Here is a 26,028-nt window from a genome sequence, read left to right on the forward strand (position 1 = left end):
GATCAATGGGCTATCAACACAAAAATCAAATTAGGAGCTCAAGATGTAGCCAGCTTGCCATATGAGCACAAGGTGTTCTCATGGATAGAATCTTGGTTTACATTCTAGTGATGAGGAAATGTCGATCTAGCCGAATAGGTTTGAAAACCACCCAAGGTTGCTCTCGTCTCTCCTCTCTCTCTCTCTCTCTCTCTCTCTCTCCCTCTTCTCTCTCTCTCCCTCTCTTTCTCTCCCTCTCTCTTCTCTTCTCTTCTCTCTCTTCTCTTCTCTTCTCTCTCACTCTCTTCTCTTCTCTTCTCTTCTCTAGTCTCTCTCTCTCTCTCTCTCTCTCTCTCTCCTCTCTCTCTTTCTTCTCTTCTCTTCTGTCTCTCTCTCTCTCTCTCTTCTTGTCTCACTCTCTCTCTGCGTTCTGTCTCACATCTCTCTCCATCTCTCTCTCTCTGTCTCACGCTCTCTCTCTCTTCTGTCTCCTGCTCTCTCTCTCTTCTGTCTCCTCTCTCTCTCTTCTGTCTCCTCTCTCTCTCTCTCTGTCTCACTCTCTCTCTCTCTTCTGTCTCACTATAAAAGGCTATCATCCTTAGTACAATGGTGAACAGAAGGGTAGTTTATACTTGTTAACGGCTTGACTCTTTAAGTTCTTAGAGTTTGACACCACGCAGTATTAAAACCCGACCATGTTTAGTTTATACGGGTTATGGGGCCGCGCGTGGTCACAGGTCAGCCCACCTGGAGGGAGGCGAGGCTGACCTTAGCGCGGTGGTAGCTTAGCGCGAACTCCCGGTCAAACGAGGTCAGATATAAAATCTGGTAATAGAAATAGAATTATCCACATCCTGTAACAGAAATAGAATTATCCACATCTTATACTCACTCTCTCTCTCTCTTCTGTCTCACTCTCTCTCAATCCTCTGGTCTCACTCTCTCTCTCTCTTCTGTCTCACATCTCTCTCTCGTCTTTTTTTTCCTTTTTCTGTCTCAACTCTCTCTCTCTCTTCTTCTGTCTCATCTCTCTCCCGCTCTCTGTCTCACTCTCTCTCTCTCTTTGTCTCACTCTTCTCTCTCTCTTCTGTCTCACTCTCCTCATCTCTCCTCTCTCTCTCCCTTCTCTCTCTCCCCTCTCTCTCTCATCTCTCTCTCTCTCTCTCTCCTCTCATCTCTCTCTCCTCTCCCCCCCCCTCTCTCTCTCTCTCTCTCCCCCCCTCTCTCTCTCTCTCTCTCTCCCCCCCCCCTCTCTCTTCGCCTCTCTCTCTCCTCTCTCTCTCTCTCTCTACCCTCTCTCTCTCGCCTCTCTCTCTTCTCCCACTCTCTCGCGCCAACCCTCCTCTCTCTCTCCCTCCCACCTCTCTCTCTCTCTCTCTCTCTCTCATCCTCTCTCTCTCCCTCGTCTCTCTCTCTCGCTCTCTCTCTCTCCTCTCTCTCCCCCCTCCTCTCGTCTCTCTCTCTCTCTCTCTCTCTCTCTCTCTCTCTCTCTCTCTCTCATCTCGATCCTCCCTCCCTCCCTCCCTCGCCTCCGTCCCTCCCTCCCTCAAACTCCCTCCCTCCCTCCCTCCCTCTCCCCTCTCTCCCTCTCCCCTCTCTCCCCCTCTCTTCTGCTGACCTTCAGCTGAAACACTCACAACAGCATGTTCGCATCACCCTCCCCTCAACCTTGATTTTTTCAGGACGTGATGGTCACGTTACCTGGATTCCAGTGGCTAATACTACCTGCACTGCCAGTCACAGCATGTAGGAATAGGATCCTCAGTATGGAAACAGTGTCCTCCCTGGAGCCATTACTCTTCCAGTCATTACTTACGAGTGATACATTCCACACTCATTTATCGATGGAATGGATGCACAAGCCCCTCTTAAATTTAGCCCACTGAGTCTAATTGCACTCCAAGAGCTTTGTGCCTTCCATCACCCTGTCCTTCAACTAAATTTTCCCATGAAAGCATTTCACATCACCTGGTCCTCAAGCTATATTTTTCATTTTCTGATGGTCACGCCATCCGGAATATAGGAATTAAACATAAATGGTTTATTTTATCTCCGTTTAGTGACTAAGTTTGACTTTGGTCCACCAGAGTAAGTAAGTTTAACTCTTCTGATTTAGAATTAATAATTCCAGGGGGTCAGCCAGACTATTCGGCACAGTGGGCTGATTACTACAGAAGTATGGGAATGCATAGAGAGGCTGAAGCCATTGAACAGCAGGCCAAAGGAATGAAAGTTGGAGGCCCTGCCTCAAATGCAACACCTCAGCAGGTAGGGAAAATGAAATGGAAAGAACTTTATGGATATGGATACTACTTTCAGAAGGCTTACAGCTAGCCTTCAGCATCAATAACTCATAGTAGTTAATAAAAGTTTTGCTTCAGTTTAGTGTATAATATTTTTTTCATAGAAAAGAGGGATAAGTGATCTAGAACTAATAATCAATAACAGGGTTGTTGAAGACATATTTGAACGTTATATTTTGGATTTCTATAAATATATTTTGCTTGTATGGGAGGGAGATCATTACTCAGTGTTAAATAGTTAAACCCAAGAAATAGTCAGGTTGGAAAAATTACTTTCTTTTAACTTCTTGAATTATTGATGCTTTAGGGTGGAGGTGCACAGCCAGCAGCCCCAGGAGCAGCAGCAGCAGGTGGCACAGGAGCACAAGATTATTCCCAACAGTGGATAGAGTACTACCGGACACAGGGCATGCACGCAGAAGCTGATAAGATTGAGGCACAGATCAAAGCTTCTAAGGTCTGTTTACTGTAGATCAAAATGTAACTCTTCTAATCTATTTGGTGTTGTGGATCTCAATATTTTGTCCTCAGGAAGAACATCAGGAGCAAAGTATATTTCAGTTTTGGTGTTTACTATTATCATTATTATTTGTGATATTGATAATATTTGTTGTTATTACTGTTATCCTTATCATTATTACCATTAATATCATCATCGTCATTATCATCCTTATTATTTATTATCATCCTAATTATTATAATCATTATTATTATTGTTATAATCATTATTATTATTATAATCACTTATTATTATTATTATTATTATCCTCATCATCACCGTTATTATCATCATCGTCATGGTCATCGTCATTATCGTTATCACCACCACCAGTATGTATACACATATTTAATTAATTTTTATTTTATTAACATCATAATTATTATTATCGTTTTTTATATTTTCGCTGCTACTGTTAATGTTAATCTTCTTTATTATTATTATTATTAGTTGTATTATCAGTAGTATTAGTAGTAGTACAGGTAATCCTGTTTGTGTATTCTCCCACCCCCCACCCAACTGATGCTGTTTTAACTGTATGAATGATTCAAAATAATGTTAAATATGAGCTAAGGTTTTGATTCATCATTGAGTGGATCCCAGGATTTCAACTACGTCCCCCTACTCCCTCCTACACAGCGATTATGGGGCTGTTGCCCACCTACTCTTTGACATTTGTTTTTGCTCCTCTTATGAGATATTTACCTCAGTGATAACTCCTAAAAGGACTTAAAATAAAGATGATGACAATTCAGGAGAAAGAAAGTGCTAGAGTATGTCACTTTCTACAAAAAGATTTCATACAGCTTAGCACTGTCGCAAATGCACTCGACTTATTGCACTGAACTGTGCAACCTATCCAGGTGAACAAGAAGATAAAGAAGATGGTTAGTCTTATCTCCCCAACAAATATTCTCATAGCATTTTGATTGAATAAAAAAATGCTGGCAATATGGATTGAAGATCAGAACAACTGCAACATTCCAATGAGCCCTTGATAGTACAGCACAAAGGAAAAGGCTTTATGAAGAGGGAAATGAAAAAGGACATGTAGAACTGACTGTATAGAGGCTTGCTGAGTTTTTCAGCATAGACCCAAATAGGGAAAGAGATTGGAAAGTTCATGAGATACCAGAAAAATTGTGGTATTAGGAAGAACTAAACAAGAGGAGGAGGAAAAGCGGTAGACAAGTCATCTAGCTAACCTTTCTTTCCCAAGTGGCAGCAGAAGAAGAGGGACAGTGACTACTGTGACTACCACTATTACTGCTAGTGGCCCTTCCCTCTCAGTAGCTCTGAGAATGACCAGTCACTCACCAAGCTTTTCTTTAACTCGAAGTATTCTCAATATATTTGCCTTATTATTGTGTATGATAATTTGCACAACTTTTGTCATTTATTTAAAGGGTTTTTAATTTACCAAATTCAATTGTTTTTGGACATTTGGGAGTCCTGTGGTTTGGGTATGATTTTGATGGACGTTTTTTCTTTTAATTATTTCTTATTTGAATAATTGTCTCATTTTGTGTTATTTGAATCAATGTATTGTTTCAGGAATGGAACTCTTATTGTAAACAGTGAATCTGTATCACAACCATCCACCATCTACCATCTATGTACCATATTGATATGTTAATATGAATAATGATAATAACAGTCAATATTAATAGGGTGGGGGGTCAGGTGAGCACATTTAGACCACTAATTGACTCTGGTGGCTGTAGAGCCATCTGTGTGTAGATACATTCAATAGTTTCACTAACTGTTTATTACTGTTATAACTATAACTACAATGCTACTCCTATTTACTAATTATGGCTACTTTTATTACTACTATAATACTACTACGATTACCACACTAACTGTGTCTAACACTACTAACTGTACTATTGGGACTACTATGACTAATTATTGATACTACTATGACTCTATTGTGACTCTACTGCTACTCGTGTTGATACCCTACTGACTACTGTGACTAACTTACTGCTACTCTTTGACACCAACTACTGACTACTGTAACTACTACTGCTACTGTGGAGTACTACTCTACTGTGACTACTGCTACTACTGCTACGGTGATTAACTACTACTACTACTACTGCTACTGCTACTGTGATTACATACTATACTGCGCTACTGTGTTACTACTACTACTACTGCTATTGTGATTACTACTACTACTACTGCTACTGTGATTCTACTATTACTGCTAGTGTGACTACTACTATTACTGTAGTGTGTCTACTATTACTACTATTGACTACTAACTATTACTGGTAGTGTGACTCTACTATTACTGGTAGTGTGACTACTACTACATACTGGAGTGTGACTACTACTACTACTTCTAGTGTGACTACGACTACTACTGCTGTGTGACTACTACTCTACTGCTAGTGTGCTACTACTAACTAACTGCTGTGTGACTACGGCTACTACTGCTAGTGTGACTACTGCTACTACTGCTATGTGACTACTACTACTACCGCTAGTGGACACTACTGCTAGTGTGACTACTACTGGCTTGCTGTGACTACTACTGCTGCTGGTGACTACTACTGGCTACTGTGACTGTACTGCGATACTATACTACTACTACTGTGACTTCCTACTGTCTACTAATGACTTCTACAATTACTGTATTTCTTATAACTACTGTGACTCCCTACAACTACTGGCTAGTGTGACTATTACTACTACTGTGACTACTGTGAACTACTACTACTGTGACTACTACTACTACTACTGTGACTACTACTACTGTGATTACTACTACTGTGATTCCTACTATGACAATTACTACTACTACTTCTTTCATCTTTATTATAATTATTGTTATTATTCTTAGTTTTGTGTTTATTTTTTTTTTTTTTTTCATTGTTTATTATTATAAAATTAAATTATTTCTCATTCTTTTGGGTGGAAATAGTGTGCAATATGATTAAAAAGTGTTTTTTTGCAATTTATGGAGTCTGAAATTCTTTTTGGGACATTTTTTCCAACTCTGATTCCGACTCCCTCCACATCAAATCTTTCTGACTGTGACTATACTACTAGTTTGACTATTACTGCTACTATATTGATTCCTTGCTCTACTTAGTTTTGACTACCCACTACTATTAGTTTACTACTACGACTGCTACTACTAGTTTCTACTATACTAGTTTTACTGCTACTACATGTTTACTACTACTACACTACTACTACTACTACTACTACAGGGATTGAATGAGAATGAAAATCTTCACAATACAAGATATATCTCTCTTGCATTGTGCAGATATTCATTTCTATTCATACCATTTATACATTTGTCATATGAATACGGTTCTACTACTACTACTGTACTTGTACTTATGTACTTGTACTTATGCTTATACTTACCTTTATATTACTATTATTAATTCTACTAACTACTTGTACAACTACTTATACTATTACTGCTACTATTATTTATACTATAACACATAATATTGCTTGTTAACTACTATTACTTGTACTTTCTACTACTACTTGTATAAATTGTACTACTGACAGCTACTTTTACTAGTACTTACTTACTACTTGTATAAATTGTACTGCTACAGCTACTTGTAACTATTACTACTGCTACTATTACTTGACTACTTTACAGTACTACTACTTAACACTAATTGTATTACTTCTGCTCATATTTACGACTGCTGTTATTCCTTATTCTTATTATTATTTATTATTATTATTATTACTATTTGTTTTTATTGTGATCATCATTATTACTTCGAATATTGATGGTCTTATTGTTGGTTTGCTGATATTTTTATTATTAATGATGATTATGGATGATGATGATGATGATGATGTCAATATTGTAATTGTTAGTAATTTGTGATTATTTTATTGTTTATGGATTCATTGTTATACATATTAGTTTTTGTTGTCATCATATTCATTGATTTCTTATTATTATTCTTATTGATACGATTCTGATTATTATGAGTAGTAAGTATTGTTATTGAGATTATTTTTATTATGTTTTTTCATATATAATATTATCACTTATTACGTCAGTTATTTTTATCATCATCACCTTCACTCAATATCATTGTGGTCAATTCAGAATTAAAAATGTTTTTCATTTAATATTGAGTTCTTTAAATATGTGTACCTTATATGAATAAAGTGAGTGAAATTTTTATATTCCAGTCACAGTTTGTCTAAATAGTAATATGCACCAGTTTCTTTGTTATCATAACTATTATTTCATTGTTCGGTGTTTACAGTTTATTAACACCATTGGATCATGTGCTTCAATGTAATCACATGTTCCCAAAATTATGGGCAATAGGTTTTATGTGGGATGGCCACTCTGACCCTGTGTGCACACTTGTATGTCTTGGTGCACACATACACTTGTGTGCAGTGACAGGACAGTTGCACTCCATTTTGTTATTTTCTCTTTCTATATATAGCGTCTTTTAGCTTTTTACCATTTTCCAATGTTCATATTCCATTTCTTAGCTTTATCCAGATGGTAATAGACTGTTTTCCCTTACAGACTCCATAATCTTCTAAGAGAGTTCATACAACTCAGTGCAAGAATAATAACAAGAAGTAATATTTTATTTATTTTGTAATCAATTTTTCGTAATACAACCTTCGCCACCAGTCATGCAGCCAGAATAGGCTGCTGATCTTGGAAGTGGGGTCCTCCCTGGAGCTAGCACTCTTCCAGTCATGGCTCAATGTGTATATATATATATTTCACACTCATTTATCAATGGAAATAATGCAAAAGCCCTTTTCTAAATGCCAAATGAGTCTAATCACCCTCCAAGAGTTTTCTGCACTCATGGCAAGTCTTTACAGTCACCCTATCCTTTAGCCAAAATGCTGATTACAGCAAGTTCATGTTACCCTGGCCTGCAGCCAGATTTTCCCTCAACCTCTTGTTCATGTCCCCCACCCCTCAGGCTATATTGTTCATATATATATATATGTGTGTGTGTGTGTGTGTGTGTGTGTGTGTCTATGTAGTCTATGTATATATATGTATGTATGTATGTGTATATGTATATGTACATAAATTTGTGTGTATACATATATATATATATATATATATATATATATATATTTACATTATATATATGATATATATAGTATATATATTATATTTATATTATATAATATATATATATATAATATACGTAATATATGTATGTATATATATATAATATATAATATATATAGTATATATATAATATATATATAGTATATATATATACATAATATATATATATGTATATATGTATATATATACATAATATATATATAATATTATATCATATATAATATATGTAATATATATATATATATCATTATATTATATAATAATATATATATTAGTGTATATATAATCATATTATTATTGTATAAAAATTTATGCATTATATTTAATTTAATTTGGGTCCGTGGGGCACACCCATATTTTTTTGACTTTACATTTTCATGGGTACTTCTGGGGGGACTTCTTGACAAGCTTGTAAATAACCCCAAACCCAAAATTTTGGGTTAGCAGATTGTCTTTGTCATGCTTCTCCCCAAACTTATGTGCCCAAAGACTTTGTTCACCTTGTTTTTATGGCTTGGTAGTTCAGAAGCTTACCCCTGCTGATATGTGGTTATATCCCTGTTTTTGACTCATTCGGGGGAATTGTGCATGCCACAGCCGTGCCCCATGAAAGGGGGAATGTCCTCACCATGATTCTTTGTGTGCTTTTCATCCCAAACTTTTGCCCTAAGACTTTGTTCCTTGTTTGTTATGGCTTGGTGTTCAGAACTGTAGTCCTGCTGATTGTGGTTTTCCCTTTTTTTGACTCTATGCGGGGGAATTGTGCATCCCACCCCCAGATGCCCTGAATGGGAAATATGTCCTCCCAAACTTCTGAATTTTTACTCAATAGCTAAAACGGGAAGTGGGGCTCTTTTAAAGTACAAAAATGCTTTGATCCCTTGTATGATTTCCAATATAGTTCACTATTTTCACACTTAGATGCCCCAAAAGACCCTTTTCTGAAAATGGTATTGATAATGTAGTACAATTTGTTTAAAATGCATTTTTGCTCCATTAACCCTATACGACCTGCCAAAATTTCTGTGTCCCCTCCTTCCGGGGACTTCTGGCAACTTTAGCCTTTTGGCCATGGGGTTTTCTATTACGGAGGCCCCTCCGTCACGCGTTTGAGAAAACCCTGACACCTTACTTACCCTCATTATATTGTTTTTTCTGATGGCTTAGGTGTGTAATAAGAGATTTTTTTTTTAAATTTCGTGGTGGAAATTTAAAAATTTTACTTCAAATTTTTTTGCTGGGTATTCTCACCTCAAAAATTCTTAAAAGCTTCTAACCTCCAAACTCAAATATTCCTTGCAGTCAGTGACTGTCCCTCATATTGTACGGAGAAAACAAAAAATTTTTTTTCATTTTATGGTAACAATAGAGGGGTGATTAAAAAGAAAATAATAAAAAAAAAAATTTGGGTATCATCCCTTTGAAATGTCATCTTGTGCAGTGTACACATCTAGGCTTTTGCCACACCCGGAAAATTCCTTCAGTGATTTTTTTTTACATTATCTCTGATTTTGCCAATCTCCAATGGGAGGTCAAACTGTGAACCCTTTTTTTGGGGAAAGTTCAGGAAGCCCATACTCTAGTAAAAAAAAACCTTGTGGAGCAAACCAGCATTGTAAGTAGTGGCATTTTCTTTTTTGGGTTTCCTTTACCATGTTTGTTTTTTTTGCAGAATTGTCCCCACTCGATGTAAAAGACCAGTAAAATTCTTGACGCCTGTCCTTGGGTTCTGGGGACATTTTCACAATCCTGTTATATTAAAAAAAGCAGTCCATTCTTCTCTTTGATTTGTTGCATCTCTGTTATCGAAATTGATCATCATTTCGGTTTTTCATTCCAAAAAGCCTATGGCACTACTGAAAAATCCTGTAAATGACAAAAACCTTTGATAACTTTTTAAAGTTCCAGCATGTATCAAGATGGCACTTAAAAAAATTTACATTCTTTGCCTACTGATGGGGATCAAGTTCTCGTGTAAACCCGGTGATTTTTGGCAATGGGCCAAAACCGGGTTGGGAGTCCACTACTAGCGGGAAAAATCCGCTGCCTGTGTGGCGCATCACCGCGTAAGCCTACCCCCACAGACAAGTGGGTTTATGACGCTTTACAATACCCTCAGAAAGGTTAAACTTTGAAACAACGACCCACTCCCGGGGGGGCATGTACAGTCCTATACATTCAAAAATGCGAAAACATATACTTCTGTCTCCTTTTTTTTCTGCGGTAAACAAATTTTTTGGTAATGAGGGAAAAAAAAAAATATAATAATAAAAAAATAATACTGTGTCCAATCAAAAGGCTGTTTCCTTTTCCCCCCGAACCCTTCCCGACCCAAACAAAAACTGTTTTGTGGCCATTTAGGTACCTCTTGGCTTCCCCCCTCTGTTTTTTTTACATTCTATTATTCATTATAAAAGATATGTAACAGATTGGTAATAAAAAAAAAAAGAAGGAATAGGTAGGAAAATTAAAAAAATTATATGTTTTTCCTTGCTGAAAGAATAAGGGAAGTTGGTATTTTAGTAAATACTGAATTTTTTTTTTTTGTGTAAATTAAAAAAAGTGTGCATTTTGATGCTTTTTAATTTCTGGTGTTTGAATAGTAAAAAAAACAAATGTGGAAAGGCCCAAATCTTTTCTCTCCCCCATAACTCTCAGTTGTTCATAACAAAAGTCCCCCGCATCAATGTGATTTGTTCAAAATTATTTAAAAATATTGAAAAAAAGATCCGGGAAAATTTTGTTTATTATGGTGTTTAGTAGGGGTTTTCCTTTGAATTTTTAAATTCTGTAAAATTTAAAATTGCCAGTATTGGGAATAAATTTGGTCCACTGGTTTTTTTTGTTTATTAATTTTCCCCATCTTGATGGGTCCCCAATTGCTTAATTGCTAAAAAATCTTTTTTCGTCCTATCTTTTTCACCTACTTTTCCCCTTTTTTTTTAATTTTTGATTTTTTTTCCTTGCTTTTAGTATTTTTAATTCATTAAAAGGTGCCCTGGCTCAGTGGTAAGGCTACCTTTTTAGTCACCCGGCCTTGGGTTGCCCCTCTTTCACTCAGCTATGATTTAGTACTTTATGCGGGTTTTATTGGCCCGCATTTAGGTCAAATTTAAAGGGAGGAAAAAGGGCCCGCCCTCCTGCAGCTCAGTAGTCATGTTTCCCCTACACAGGGCGGGGTCCTGTGGCAAAATACTTTTAAATTTGAACAACTTTATAGCAATCATATTTTTTAATGGGAAATTAAAATCATTATTTAAAAATGTTGGCCTGGGTGCTATCCTGTCCACACTTTTTCCTAAAAACTGGGGGTCAGGCTTACTTGAGTTGGGATTCCCCCATGTGCGTGCTTTTAGGCCAAGCTCTAGCAAACACTCATGTGCAGTGTTGAGATTCCTTGCCTCTCCTGCATTTTTTTTTTTTTGTGTTGTGGTGTGTTTTTTTGTGTAAAAATGGTAATACACAGATGACAGGTTTTGTGGGATTTTTAAATATTTTCCCTTTTTCAATATTCTGTAACTCCTGTGTTACCAGTCTGGCAGGGAGGAATAGGTCCTAAGCATGGAAATTTTGCCCTTTTGTCATGCTGGGGGTGTCCAGCTTTTGCACAGGATGGTAAATTAGCACCCTCATTTACCCAGGGGAAAAGATGTAAAAGGGCCCCTTCCTAAATACCCAGAGTAATCTTCCTCAAGAGTTTTGTGCACTCATCCCCTTTTGGCATATTCCCAACACTCAGTACTCGGACAATTTTTTTTTGACATGTCACGAATCCAATGGGTTAATAGCTCTTGGAAAAAAAGAAAAGAAAAAGGAAGTCAGGTTAGGTCATGCACACTAATTTTGGCTCCTTGGTAGTTTTAGCAATTGTGGAGCAAACTATGTTCATACAAATACCAAAGAAAACCAGTCATGTCTTTGGGGTCTGTGTACACACACACCACACACACACACACACACCACACACATTTACATGTATGCGCGTGCTTGTGTGCAAAGTGTGATATGTTTCTATACATATATGTGTAATATTATATATATATTTTATATTATATATGTTACATGTTTGTATGTATCTCTCTCTCAATATAATATTATATATTATATATAATGTATTGCATATATATTATTGATATATATATTGTATTCTTTTTGCATATATAATGTATATTATATGCTATATATATGTATATGTATATGCATTTATATGTATATGCATATGTATATGTATATGCATATATATTTTGTAAATGTTATGCTATATATATGTAAATGTATATGCCTATATATATGTATATGTATAGCATATATATATGTTATGTAATCATATTATATGTATATGTATATGTATTGCACATAATATATTATTTTATATGTATATGCCATATTGTATATGTTATGCCATTATATGTATATGCATTATATATTTTATTTGTATATGTATATTTCATTATATATATGTAAAATGTATATGCATATATTTTATATGTATATTTATGCATTTTATATATTTAAAGATTGTATATGCATATATATGTATTGTAATATGCATATATATTTTTATGTATAAAGCTATAATATAATTTTATTTTTTATTTTGCATATATTATATGTATATGCATATATATATATGTTTGTCTGAATAAATATGTAATGTATTGCATATATATATATGTATATTTATGCATATATTATATGTAAGTTAGCATATATAGTTTATATTTTATATATATATATATATTATATGTATAGCTAATATATGATATGTAATGCATATATATATGTATAATGCAAAATATTTTAATGTATGCATATATATGTTTCATATATATATTATATTATATTATATATGTATTTTGCTATATATTATTAGTTTATATTTTATATGTATATGCTTTTATTGTATATGTATATGTATATATGTATATATATGTATATGATATGATATATATATTATATATGTATATGATATATTAAAGATATTATATGTAATGATATATATTATGTATATGTATATGCATATATATATGTTATTATAGTTTTTATATATATATATTTATCATGTATAATTTATATGATATATATAATTTTATATGTATATGCATATATATATAGTAATTTTATTGCATATATATATGTAAAGTATGCAAAATATTATGTATAGTAGTATTATATATTATATTTATTATTATAATGTATATTATAAAATATGTTATGTATATGCATATATATATATGATATGTATAATGATAATATTATAAAATGTTATATGTATATTATAAAATATATAATGTATTTTGTAAAGCATATATATATTATGTATATGTAATGCATATATATATTAATTTTTTATGCATTATATATGTATATGTATAATGCATATATTTTGTATGTTTTATGTATAAATATTTTTATATGTATTTCAAAATATTTTGTAAAAGTATATGATATATATTATATATGTATATGATATGCTATATATATGTATTTAATGTATTAAAATATATATATTATATGTATTGCAATATATATGTATATTGATATATTTTATGTATATGCATATATATTATATGTATATTATATTGCTATTATTAAGTAATTGTATATGCATATATTTTTATGTATATGTATATTATATATTATATGCATATATAAATATTGTATATGTATATATTATTTTATAAAATATATATAAAATAAAGTATATGTATATGTATATATATGCATATATAATGTATATATATGCATATTAATATATTGATATGCTATATATTTATAATTTTTTTATCATATATATATGATTTTTATATATTAATCATATATATATGTATAATATATATGATAATATATAATTAAAAATATATATATATATATATAATATACATATGCATAATATATATGTAATATTAAAATGCATATATATATATATATGTAATATATATATGCATTGCATATATATTTATTATATATAATGTATTATTATATATATTATATGATATATATTTATTATTATATTATATATATGATTGCATTATATTATATATACTATAAAATTATATATATATATTTATCATATATGTATATCATTATGTATATATAATATATATATATATATTTTTATATATATGTATATGTAATATATATATGTAAATTTTATATATATATGTATTTATTAGTATATATAATATGATATCTATATATATGTATATTCTTATATTATTGTACATTATATATTATATATATGTAAATAAAATTTAAAATATATCTAATAATATATATATTATATATTATATTTGTATATATTTTATTATATATACATATTTATATATCTATTGATATTATCATATATTTGTTAAAATATGTAAAATCATAGTTTATATATTTGTATATATATTATATGTATATATATTGTTATATATATGATTTGTTTTAAATATATCATATTGTTATAATTTTTTCATTATTGTATATATTATTGTATATATATAAAGTATATTTTTTATATTTGGGATATGTATTATTCTTTTGTATATTATATTTTATGTTTTTTATATTATAGTATTATGGTTTTATTTTAAAGTATATTATTATATGTTGTATATTATATTAGTATTTTGTATATATATATGTATATTTTATATATGTATTATTGGGATAATATTATATGTATTATATATGTAATTTTATTATGTGTATATTATGTATATTAATATTATTATGTTTTATTATGTATATATATTTACATAATATATATATTATATATATCTATATATAATGTTTTATTTTATATTATATATGTTATATAATGATATAATTTATAATGTAATAATATTTGATATATATAATATATGGTTTTAAAAATTAATATATGTTATTAATTATATATATTTATATATAATTATTATTATATATATGTATATTTTATATGTATAAATTATATTATATAGTATATAATATAGTTAATATATTATATATTATATATATATATATATATATATATATATATATATATATATAAATACATATATACCAGTAATCCCTTGCCTTTTCTTCAAAATACTAAGAGCCTATTTTTGTATTTTCAGTATTTTATTTTCTAAGATCTCTATTTGCCATTTTTCTGATAATCAAGACTAGGTTAAAAACCCTCCGTACTTGATCATTATTAGCTCTATAGTCTGAAAAAAATAATCATGTGTGGTATCATGGAGTTAAAACCCTTTCCAAGTTTATAAAAGATAACTTTAGTTTCAACGGGTTTATATTATCACTTCCTTAGATAGAATTTTATATTCAGTGTTTTTTTATATATATATATATATATATATATATATTATTTATATTTTTTTTTTTTTTTTTTTTTTTTTTTTTTTTTTTTTTTTTTGCCAAAATACATATTGGTATTTTCCACAGGGTTTTAACGTCATCACTTTCGTGAATCTATATAATATCTCCGCCACTGTAGTCGATTACCGACGTAATTTTTTAGACGCTAAACCTCGGAAGCCCAGAAGCCTTTATTTAAATGCATAGTAATACGAAAATGAGAAAAAATGTTAAAAACTACTTAATTACATTTTCGTGGCCAAAAATTAATTTTTGCCATAATTTGTTACAAAAAAAAACTCTGGCATGGCCATGTATACATGCCCACCATGGCATTATATACAAAGCCACTCGGGAGATAGTCTAGGCATGCCATGGCATGTACGTAAATGCCACCCTTCGGCAAAGGGATGTATATTATATTATATATATATATATATATATATATAATTTTATAATTATATTATATTATTTATATTATATTATATACTATTATATACACCATACATACACATAACACATACATGTGTGGTGGGGGGGGGAGGGGGAGACCTTCAGTTGATTTTGTTTCATCATACTCAATAAATGAAAAACATTCTTCTGTATGAATACTTTGAAATTTTAACATTTTGCTAAAGGTGAACTCTCAAACTGCATCATCATTGTGTCTGAACAACCAGCTGGTGGGGTGTGGCTGCAAGTTTCAAGAAGTTATTGCCAGGCCACACCCAAATGGCAAATTTTTTGGTCGATGATGATATGTGCCAAACCACCTTTAGCACAGTACCTTTATTTTATTTTTAATTTGTCTTTATACTCATCTCATTATTTATGTATTTAATTTCACATATTTATTTTATTTTTTTTTAATTTTATTTTTTTATTATTATTATTTTTTTTTTTTTTTTGTAAAGCTATGTAGTCTAAAATTTCTCTAGGACAAAGCATCAAATTTCCATTACTTCTCACCAAGGCATATTCTCATCATCATGCATTGGAATTCTGTAAATATTTAAATATACTTCTTTTTATTCCAATGCAACTTAAAAGTGTGTGTGTGTGTGTGTGTGTGTGTGTGTGGTGTGTTTTGGTGGGTACGTGGATGTATGTTTTTGGGGGATTTTTATGCATTGATATACTTCACACTCGCATGCACCCACCACATACATGCCCACTCACACAGACAAACATATTTACACTCACTGACACAGGAACAGGTACATACAAACATGCTAAACACTTATGGGCAAACATGTTTGCACACACAAACACTTGCCACACAAACACTTGCACACATTCAGGCACACACCTGTACACAACTGTACTATGCCCCAATGCACACACATACATAGCTACATCCCAGCACCCTCTGCTAAACAGCCAGACATCAACAACTACTCAGATACATACTGACTGTTGGACACTATGGTTACAACTTTGCACACACACCTGTACATAACTACCTGTACCTGCACTTACACATGCCATCGGGATGTGTGTGCGTGTGTGCGTGCGTGTCTGCACGTGCGTGTGTGTGTGTGTGCGCGCGCACAATGCATAAACATCATGTACATGTGGAGTAACACTGACTTTACTTCATATATTATTGTGTGCACATTCTGATATTTATTTAAGCATCGTAAAAATTAATGCTATCTGTGTATTTGGGTCTTGAGTATTTTATATTCAGTTTTTGTCTTGTTTAGTTCAGAACGTCTGTTTAATATGGAGTCCCCCTCAGTGCAACGGTAAGAATGGTTAATCCGTCATATGTTGTAGTCAGAAAATTGTGGTACTTAAGAATAGATATCTTTTAGAATCATTCAGGGAATTACTCTTTAAGCTAAATATGCATCATAAATTTGTAATTTTGGTTTAAGTACTTGTATGAAATTCTGGTTTCTGAGTTCATTTGCTTGCAATTATTATCATCATTATCACAGTTATTGTTATTAATCATTTTATTTATGTAGGGCTTAAGTAACCACATTAAATTGTCTATTAATTTGTCTTCAGAAAGAATTAGTGAAATATTAACTTTTCATTTAGTATATGATAAAGTTAGTATCATTCCCCATAAGCCAAGAGGTGGCTTGGGAGTGATTGGTAGCATTGTGGCATGTTAAGGTAGGTTGGCTGTGTTGGTAACTGACCCTGAGTGGTTTGTTGGGCCAGGGAGGATTGGGTGGGGCAACGCAGTCCCCTGTGTCCCCACCTCAGCTTGGAGGAGCTCCTGCAGCACCAGCATCAGCACCAGCAGTACCTGTCAACGGTCAAGTTCCTGCTCAGCAGACAGGTGCCGGCATGACAGACTACTCCCAACAGTGGATAGAGTACTACCGCTCACAGGGTATGCACGCTGAGGCGGATAAAATTGAGCAGCAATTGAAGGCTGCTAAGGTTAGTAAAGGGGTACACATTTGAAGACAAACTGGCCTGCATCAGATTCATGTCAGTGTTCTTTTTACAGGTTAGCATTTTCTTTGTGTCTTGCATACTGGCATTCTAATAATAAACTTCTGATTCCAGAAGTGGCCATGTATGGCCAACTCTGCCGAGATCTAAGATTCAGTCAACATAATGACAATTTAAATTTGATACTGTAACACCATGATATAGAATCCCTTTTTAATCATAACATTTTGTTCCTACTTTCTTTAGGTGGTGCATTTTGAACTTCGTAATTATTATTTAACACCCTGGCTCTTCCTGGATTTTGACACTTTGGTGTCTGCATGTATTGTGTGTGTGTGTGTTTGGAGGCTAATGGCAGAAGAGTAGGGAACCTTGATTTCCTTATTATTAGTAGCAATAAGATTACTTTGGAGATTTGGAAACTTGTGCTGCTTAAGGCAGTACAGTTATTTTTATCATTACATTCATCATCTCATCAGTATGGGATCATTGTCACTTGTACTGTTTGTACAACAACTACTGATTATTATTGATTAGTGCATCCTTGTTCAAGATGTTTTACGTTATTATGATTATTAATATTTTTATTTTGATTATTTTGATACGATGTTCTGATACACATATCGCTATTACTCCTATTGAGATACAAGTAAAATTATCATCACTCAGGATATTAACATGTGCGTGTTATTGTTATAAGCATTATCAGTTTTTTTATGATATTGCTGTAATAGCCATTTTCTCTTTTTTTCTCCATGTTTGAATTTTGATTGTTATATATATATATATATATATATATATATATATATATATATATATATATATATATATATATATTATATATATATATATATGTTTTTTTACCTGTAGCTTTCATATATTGTCTCCTTCATTATGTATCAGAAGTATTTGTATTCCATTAATGCAAATGTCAAAAAACAAAAAAAAACAGAGCTTAACATATAGGTACACACACAAAAAAAGAATTGTGTCATGGGAAAGCAGGGCATTAGATAACCTACTTCCTGCCTTCTAAAAGGTTTACAGTTAGTAGTAAATGTAGTATCAGGGGAAGTTAGTTTAGACAGGTACAAGGAAAACATACCCATTGGAAATGTAGGCCCTTGGATTCTAAGCTGCTATTTCAGTATCTGTATTAGGAATAGCATTCTAAATCCAATTATACTTAATCTATATTTTTTTGCCCATTTGGAAATATGCAACTACTTAACTTAGAGGATATTAAACACTTTTAGTCCCTTTACTGAAGATAGTAATTATAGTGATATTGAGGTCTTTATAAACATGTGTACAGATAAATAAACACTGGAAGTATATTATAGTCAGCTGCCACTCCCCGCTTTCAAGGCTATGAAGCTGATGGCATTATATTGTGTAGCTATCCATTTTTTCACACTAAGGATGTTCACAGTTTATGATTAAACCTATACATTTGAGGATGGCCAAATTGTTGAAGGATTCTGAGGCATATAAAACACTTTTAAGAGAAAATTTAAAGATGTTGAATAACTATCACAAGCTATCAAAATCATGACCCACTCATGCTACCACATCATGGTAGTTTGCCTTGTCACATGGGATGTTTATTTATGCTAACTAAACAGCTGTGTGCTTGTTTATTTCTGGCTGCATTTATTGAGGAGAATAGCCTCTCACATTAGGCATATAGCCTCACTTTTAACCTCATTGTCCAAAAGAATTTGTTTATACTTCAGCCAAGAACGTAAAGAAATGGGTAATCTTGTGTTTTCCTCTGCTTTTGATTTTTCCCCTTGAGCAGATAAGTCCAAATGGTCCTGAAGCATTTTTCATTATGGCACTTGGATCTCCTGTTGTCATTGGGTTAACATCAATAGTTCATTGTACTGCAGGAGAGACTGCCAAAACACAGTAGTTTGAGAACCAACATACAGCATAATATGTAGGATACTATGGTGTACCTAATTTAGTTTACCCTATACCATAAAGTAATTATATAGGCTACATAGAGGGAGGTCAAATGCTAGGGAAACACCCATCCTCTTGAAAAGAGCAGCTTATGATATTACATTACAAACAACTTGGATATGATGGTATTTTCATTTCTTTATGTTCTTTTGTAGTTATCCAGTGTTTATAGGCATTGTATCTTGATATGTTTGTTTAAATGTTAAATGAAGAGCATAATTAACTCCCCATGCTGTTTCCTCTTTGCCTTCCTTCTGTATACTGATTTATGTAGATGGTTAAAGGTTACTGGAATAGATCTAGCTTATCACCATAGTTCTTTGTCTGTTGTGCTTCAGATTAGTGTAATTTGTTCTTGGTTATCATATTTGTTACAAACAAATAATATGCTTCGTTCAGAAATGATGTCCTTTACTGCATTGTTTTGTGATAAACATTTAAAACATTAACATCCTCAGTAAAGTGCTTATGACTTCAGATTAGTTAAATTTTCGTTTCCAGTTTTTAACATTATTGAACTTTAGAAGGTTGATTATAAACCATATAGGTATTAATAGGTGGGTAAGTACATGAACATTGCACATGAGTCATTCAGATCTTCAGAGGGTATGGTTTCTCTGACAATTTAGTGTATGGCACCCATAGTAACCTTGATTAAATGTAGAATCTGCTGGCATTCAGGATAGAAGACCCTTGTCTTCCCATGACAATCATTTTTGTGTTGGGATTAATGCAAGGAGAGACAAGTATGAATACTGTAGGTTAATGTAAACAAAACTCAGATGATATTGATACTAAAATTTCTAATGTTTTTGTCTTTCCAGGGTGGTGCTGGTGGTCCGCCAGGCAGTGGCCCTGGAGCGCCGATGTATAATCCTACATTTAACCAAGGATATTAGATTGCTAGATTTGCACGGGGTTGCAGCTCCACCTCTCTAGGTTGAAGGTAAGTCTCGCATCCTTTACGTATTTTTATCTTATTTATTTATTTATTTTTTTTATTTTTTTATTTTTTATTTTTTATTTTTTTAAGGTTTGATTCTCTCTCTCTCTCTCTCTCTCTCTCTCTCTCTCTCTCTCTCTCCTCTCTCTCTCTCTCCTCTCTCTCTCTCTCTCCTTTCTCTCTCTCTCTCTCCTTTCTCTCTCTCTCTCCTTTCTCTCTCTCTCTCTCCTTTCTCTCTCTCTCTCGCTCTCTCCTCTCTCTCTCTCTCTCTCTCTCTCTCTCTCTCTCTCTCTCTCTCTCTCTCTCTCTCTCTCTCTCTCTCTCTCCTCTCTCTCCTCTCTCCTCTCCCTCTCTCTCCCTTCCTCTCCTTCCCTCTCCCTCTCCTTCTCTTTCTCTCTTCTCTCTCTCTCTCTCTCTCTCTCTCTCTCTCCTCTATCTCTCTCTCTCTCCTCTATCTCTCTCTCTCTCCTCTATCTCTCTCTCTCTCTCCTCTCCTCTCCTCCTCTCTCTCTCTCCCTCCCTCCCTCCTTCCCCCTCACTTTCTCTCTTTCCCTTTACCTCTGCCTTCTTACTCCATTCATTTCTGTCCCTGTTTTCTTCATCTCTTTGTCTTCATCTTCTTTTCAGTTTTGTCAGATCTGAATGTGCTTATATGTGTTGTCAAGTACCTCAGTTTTATTATTTTGAGAAAAGTAAGATTGACTTTTAAATCACTTGTAACTCAAAACAAGCATAAATCAGGTCTACTTTACTGTTTGCCACCTTAAACTATTTGACAGTTTCATATGACTTTCATGACCAAATTGCGAATATGACTAGTAGTAGCTTGCTGCACTCTGAAGTACCTGGCTGGCTGGCTTTGAAGGCCAACCCCTCTACCAACACCACCTTCACTGACGTCGGAGTTACACTGGTGTTACTAGTGTCCTTTGTGCAGCAGTTAAGACCAGTTGGAGAGTCAAGTGCTCAAGTTGGCTTATTCACAGCCTGCAGCCTCCAATAAAGATGATTGGGGTTTCGACCCAGGGTCCAGCCAACATGGTAGGTCTGCTGGAGGGTAAGTGAGCCCTAGCCTGCCAAGTTCCAATATCTTTCAAGCTAACCTGTATCTTTTTTACAGGGAAGAAACTATAAACTGAGAGAACATGTGTTGATTTGTCTTTTTCAGAACCATTTGTTGTTGCCTTGAAGACTTCAGTTGTGGGTTGTTGGACTCAAAATGTATCATGTTTGCGATATCTTATTCGTGATGTCATGATGTTCCCGATGATATGAGATGCTATTCATAAGGATGGTATGAGCTGCTGCATACTTCAAGATGTACAATGATTTTCGTGTCACTTATATCTCCAATATTATCGTGACTTGTGTATTGAGGGTTCTGCTAACTCAGCCATTTATTATTTTTGATCAAATCTTGTAAATATGCACGTGGTTAATCTTTCATTAATTATGCCTAATGTGAAAATATACCTTGTACAAGATAACTGTAGGTTTTTATTGCTGTGCTAGGAAAAATCTCAAATGTTTTGATGGCGGTAGCTAGGGTGGGCTTCGCTGACCTCTCAGAATGTGCATTCTTACTCTTTGAAGGCTGTGTGTGCCTACTATTCATATTATTTTCTCTGCAATTATGCTACTAGAAATGATCCCTTATTCTTACCTTTTTATTTGATGATGCCATTGAAATTTTTCATGTCATTTCCTAACCTCCTTTTACAGGTTAATATTGCCATGATATGTTATTGCTTTTTTATATATATATATATATGAGGAATCATTATCTTGACATGGTAATGCTATTTCGGGATATATGTGAATGTTTTTCTGTTTTGTTATGGCCAATATCATTACAGGCTATTCAGGGAAATGAGTTAAGGAGGAAGAAGAAACACAATCACCACGCGACAAACAGGTAAATGTAGTCAATGATATTCTAGATTGGTATTATTATTATCATTAATATTATTGTTGTTGTTGTCATTATTATTATTATTATTATTTATTATTATTATTTATTATTATCATCATCTTCATTATCCTTATTATTTTTAAATGTTATTTTATTATTATAATTGTTGTTGTTCTTATAATTACCATTATTATTATTATTATTATTATTAATAATTATTATTTTTTATATTATTATTATCATCATCATCTTACAAATTTATTATTATATCCCACTTACATTCTCATAAAAATTTTAAATCGGCCTTAGACTCTTAAGCATTTTTCCCCTAAACTGATAAGGGAACATACTACCCTTCCACAGCCCTATTCTTATCATTTATTTTTGTGTATATGTATGTGTATGTATGCAGAAATATACTCGTACACACAAAGCAAAAAAGGGGTGAGTGGTGGTGGTGGTGGGGGTGGGGTGGGGGTGGGGGTTTGTGTGTGGTGGTGTGTGTGGTGGTGTGTGTGTGTGTGGGGTGTGTTTTGTGTGTGTTGGTTTGGGGTTGTGTGTGTGTGTGTACTTTAATGTAAATATATATACATATGTATGTACATATACCTCTGTGTATACATATACATATATGTATGTGCATGCATATATACATGTATATGTGTATGCATGTACATGTGTAAGCATGCATATATATACACGTTCATGTGTGTGCATGCATATATATACACGTACATGTGTGTGCATGCATATATACACACATGTACATGTGTGTGCATATATATATATACATGTACATGTATGTGTATGCATATATATACATGTACATATATGTGTATGCATATATATATACATGTACATGAGTATGCATATATGTACACCTACACATACCTACACTCACCTACCTACACACACACACACACACACACACACACACACACACACACACACACACACACACACACACACACCACACACACACACACACACACACACTCACTCACCCCTACGTACACACACACACTCACTCACCCCTAGTAAAACACCACCCCCAACCACCCCTCACCCCTACCTACACACACTCACTCACCCCTACCTACACACACACACTCACCCCTACCTACACACACACACACACACACACACACACCCCACACCCCCACACACACAACCACCCCACCCCAACAAACACACAAACACACAAAAACAACCCCCAAAAACCCAAAAACCCCACACCACACCCCAACCCCAACCCCACCAACCCCACCACCAACACACACACACACACACCACACACCACCAACACAATATATATTTTTAAAGTAATGTATATTTTTATTTTATTGTTTATTGTGTATTGTAATATTTATATTTTGGTATATATATATATATTTGTATAGTATATATAAAAAAATTTTATAATAATTTTTATTTTATTATATATAATAATATATATATATATTATTTATATTTTATATATATATACAAAAACACAAAAATTATATTAATATATATATATTTATTATTATATATATATATTATATATTTATAATATGATATTTTTATTACAGTATCACATCATATTATTGGGGGTTTAGACTTAGTGGCGATTTTGTATATATAAATACATACATAATTATATAAATTCATACATACATATATATATATATATATATTTTATATATATATTTTTAAAATTTTATTTTTAATTTTTTATTTTATATATATATATTTTATATATTTTTTATATATATTTTATATATATTTTATTTTTTTATATTTTATATATATATATATATAATTAAATTTAAAATAATATATATATTTTTTATATATAATATTTATATATTAATATATTTTTATATATTTATATATTTTATATATATATATTATTTTTTTATATTTTTATATTTTATATATATATATTTTATATATTTTATTTATAAATTTATATATATAATTATTTTATATTATATATTATTATTACTTATATATTATTATGTGTGTGTATATGTTGTACCATATATATTTTGTATATGTAAATAAAGTATATTATGTACAAAATTTTATATGTATATGTTTTGATGTACATATATATATTTTATGTTATGTATATGTGTATTATATATATATATGTATATGTATATGTATTATGTTGTACAATATATAGATGTATATGTCTATGTATTATTAATGTAATTTCTTTATCATTAAATTTTGATCTTTATTATATTATATATATTGTATATGTATGTACATATATATATGTTTATTTTTGTATGTACATATATATAATGTTATGTATATGTATATATATGTATGTACATAAGTATATGTATATGTATGTACATATATATGTATATGTATGTATGTACATATTATGTGTGTGTGTGTGTGTGTATGTATGTATGTATATATCTTGTGTATATGTAAATTAGATATATATGTATATATTTATATATGTACATATATACATATACAATATATATATATATACAATATGTATATATATATGATATATATATATATATATGATATATATATTATATATATGATATATATATATATATATATGATAATATATTATATTGATATATATATACACAATATATATATACAATATGTATATATTGTAATATATCTATATAATATATATCTATATATATCTATAATCACTATATATATACTATATAATTATATAGCTATATATATATATCTACACATGTATATATGTGTGTGTGTGTGTGTGTGTAGTAATGATTGTTTAAAGTTTTAATTCATATTTAGTATTATTATTTACTTCATTATCATTGCTATACAAGTATTAATTTGCAGTTATTGAAAAATTATGTTTATTATTATTGATTATTAATTATTATATGGTTGGCATTATTAATACCTTTTTATTCTTTATATTGATATGATGTTTACAGTGATAATTGTGATGATTACTTTTTCATAACATTTGGATGAATGGTGCTCCCACAGCGTGTCTCATTCTGGTATAGAATATTACCATTGCTATATTTTTAATGAATTGAATTCCCTTATTGATAGTGAGTAATACTTTATAATTACTTGATGCCTGCATTATAATTTGTCAATACCTACATTCTGATTGTCAGTGGTGTTGAGAGGTTCAGCTCATTCCAAGCACATGGGTGGGAATAGGGAGGGAAAGTCTCATGCACGATCGTAATGTTGGATAGTTCAGGCCAGGTCAGCAAAAGTGTGTTCTAAGTTTTATGATGGTGTCTATTTAGGTTTATCTACTTGATTAGAGCACATTTTATGAAATATTAATTTTCCCCATGATTTTTGTCAGGTAAACCAAGTTCATTGAAAGTTTTAGATTTAAAATGAAGAAGGTTTTTCCTTACATTTTTTATTTTTTCTTCCTTAGTCATTTTTTGGAGTTACACACAGACTTGCTCAATTGCTGCCTCTGGCTGGTGTATCATTGAGACGACCAATAAAAACGTTCCTCACTCCATATTTGTGTCCTTAATGTCCTAGTATGCCCTGTATCCAGTTTGCAAATAAAATGTGCATTTACCGTAGTTTCGATTT

At 32.0% G+C, this 26,028-nt stretch overlaps 1 protein-coding gene across 1 annotated transcript in view; it reads left to right on the forward strand.

Moving 5' to 3' along the window:
* Positions 1–2,110: 2,110 nt before the first annotated feature.
* LOC119579990 (far upstream element-binding protein 1-like) overlaps positions 2,111–26,028 on the forward strand; it is a gene marked incomplete at its 5' end in the record, with an annotated part of 41,066 nt that continues 17,148 nt past the window's right edge. The window contains 2 exon segments of the mRNA XM_037927832.1: positions 2,111–2,247; positions 2,590–2,739. Of these exon segments, the coding sequence (XP_037783760.1) occupies positions 2,111–2,247; positions 2,590–2,739 (287 nt within the window).

Source organism: Penaeus monodon, chromosome 13 (assembly GCF_015228065.2).
Source record: "Penaeus monodon isolate SGIC_2016 chromosome 13, NSTDA_Pmon_1, whole genome shotgun sequence".
NCBI lineage: Eukaryota > Metazoa > Arthropoda > Malacostraca > Decapoda > Penaeidae > Penaeus > Penaeus monodon.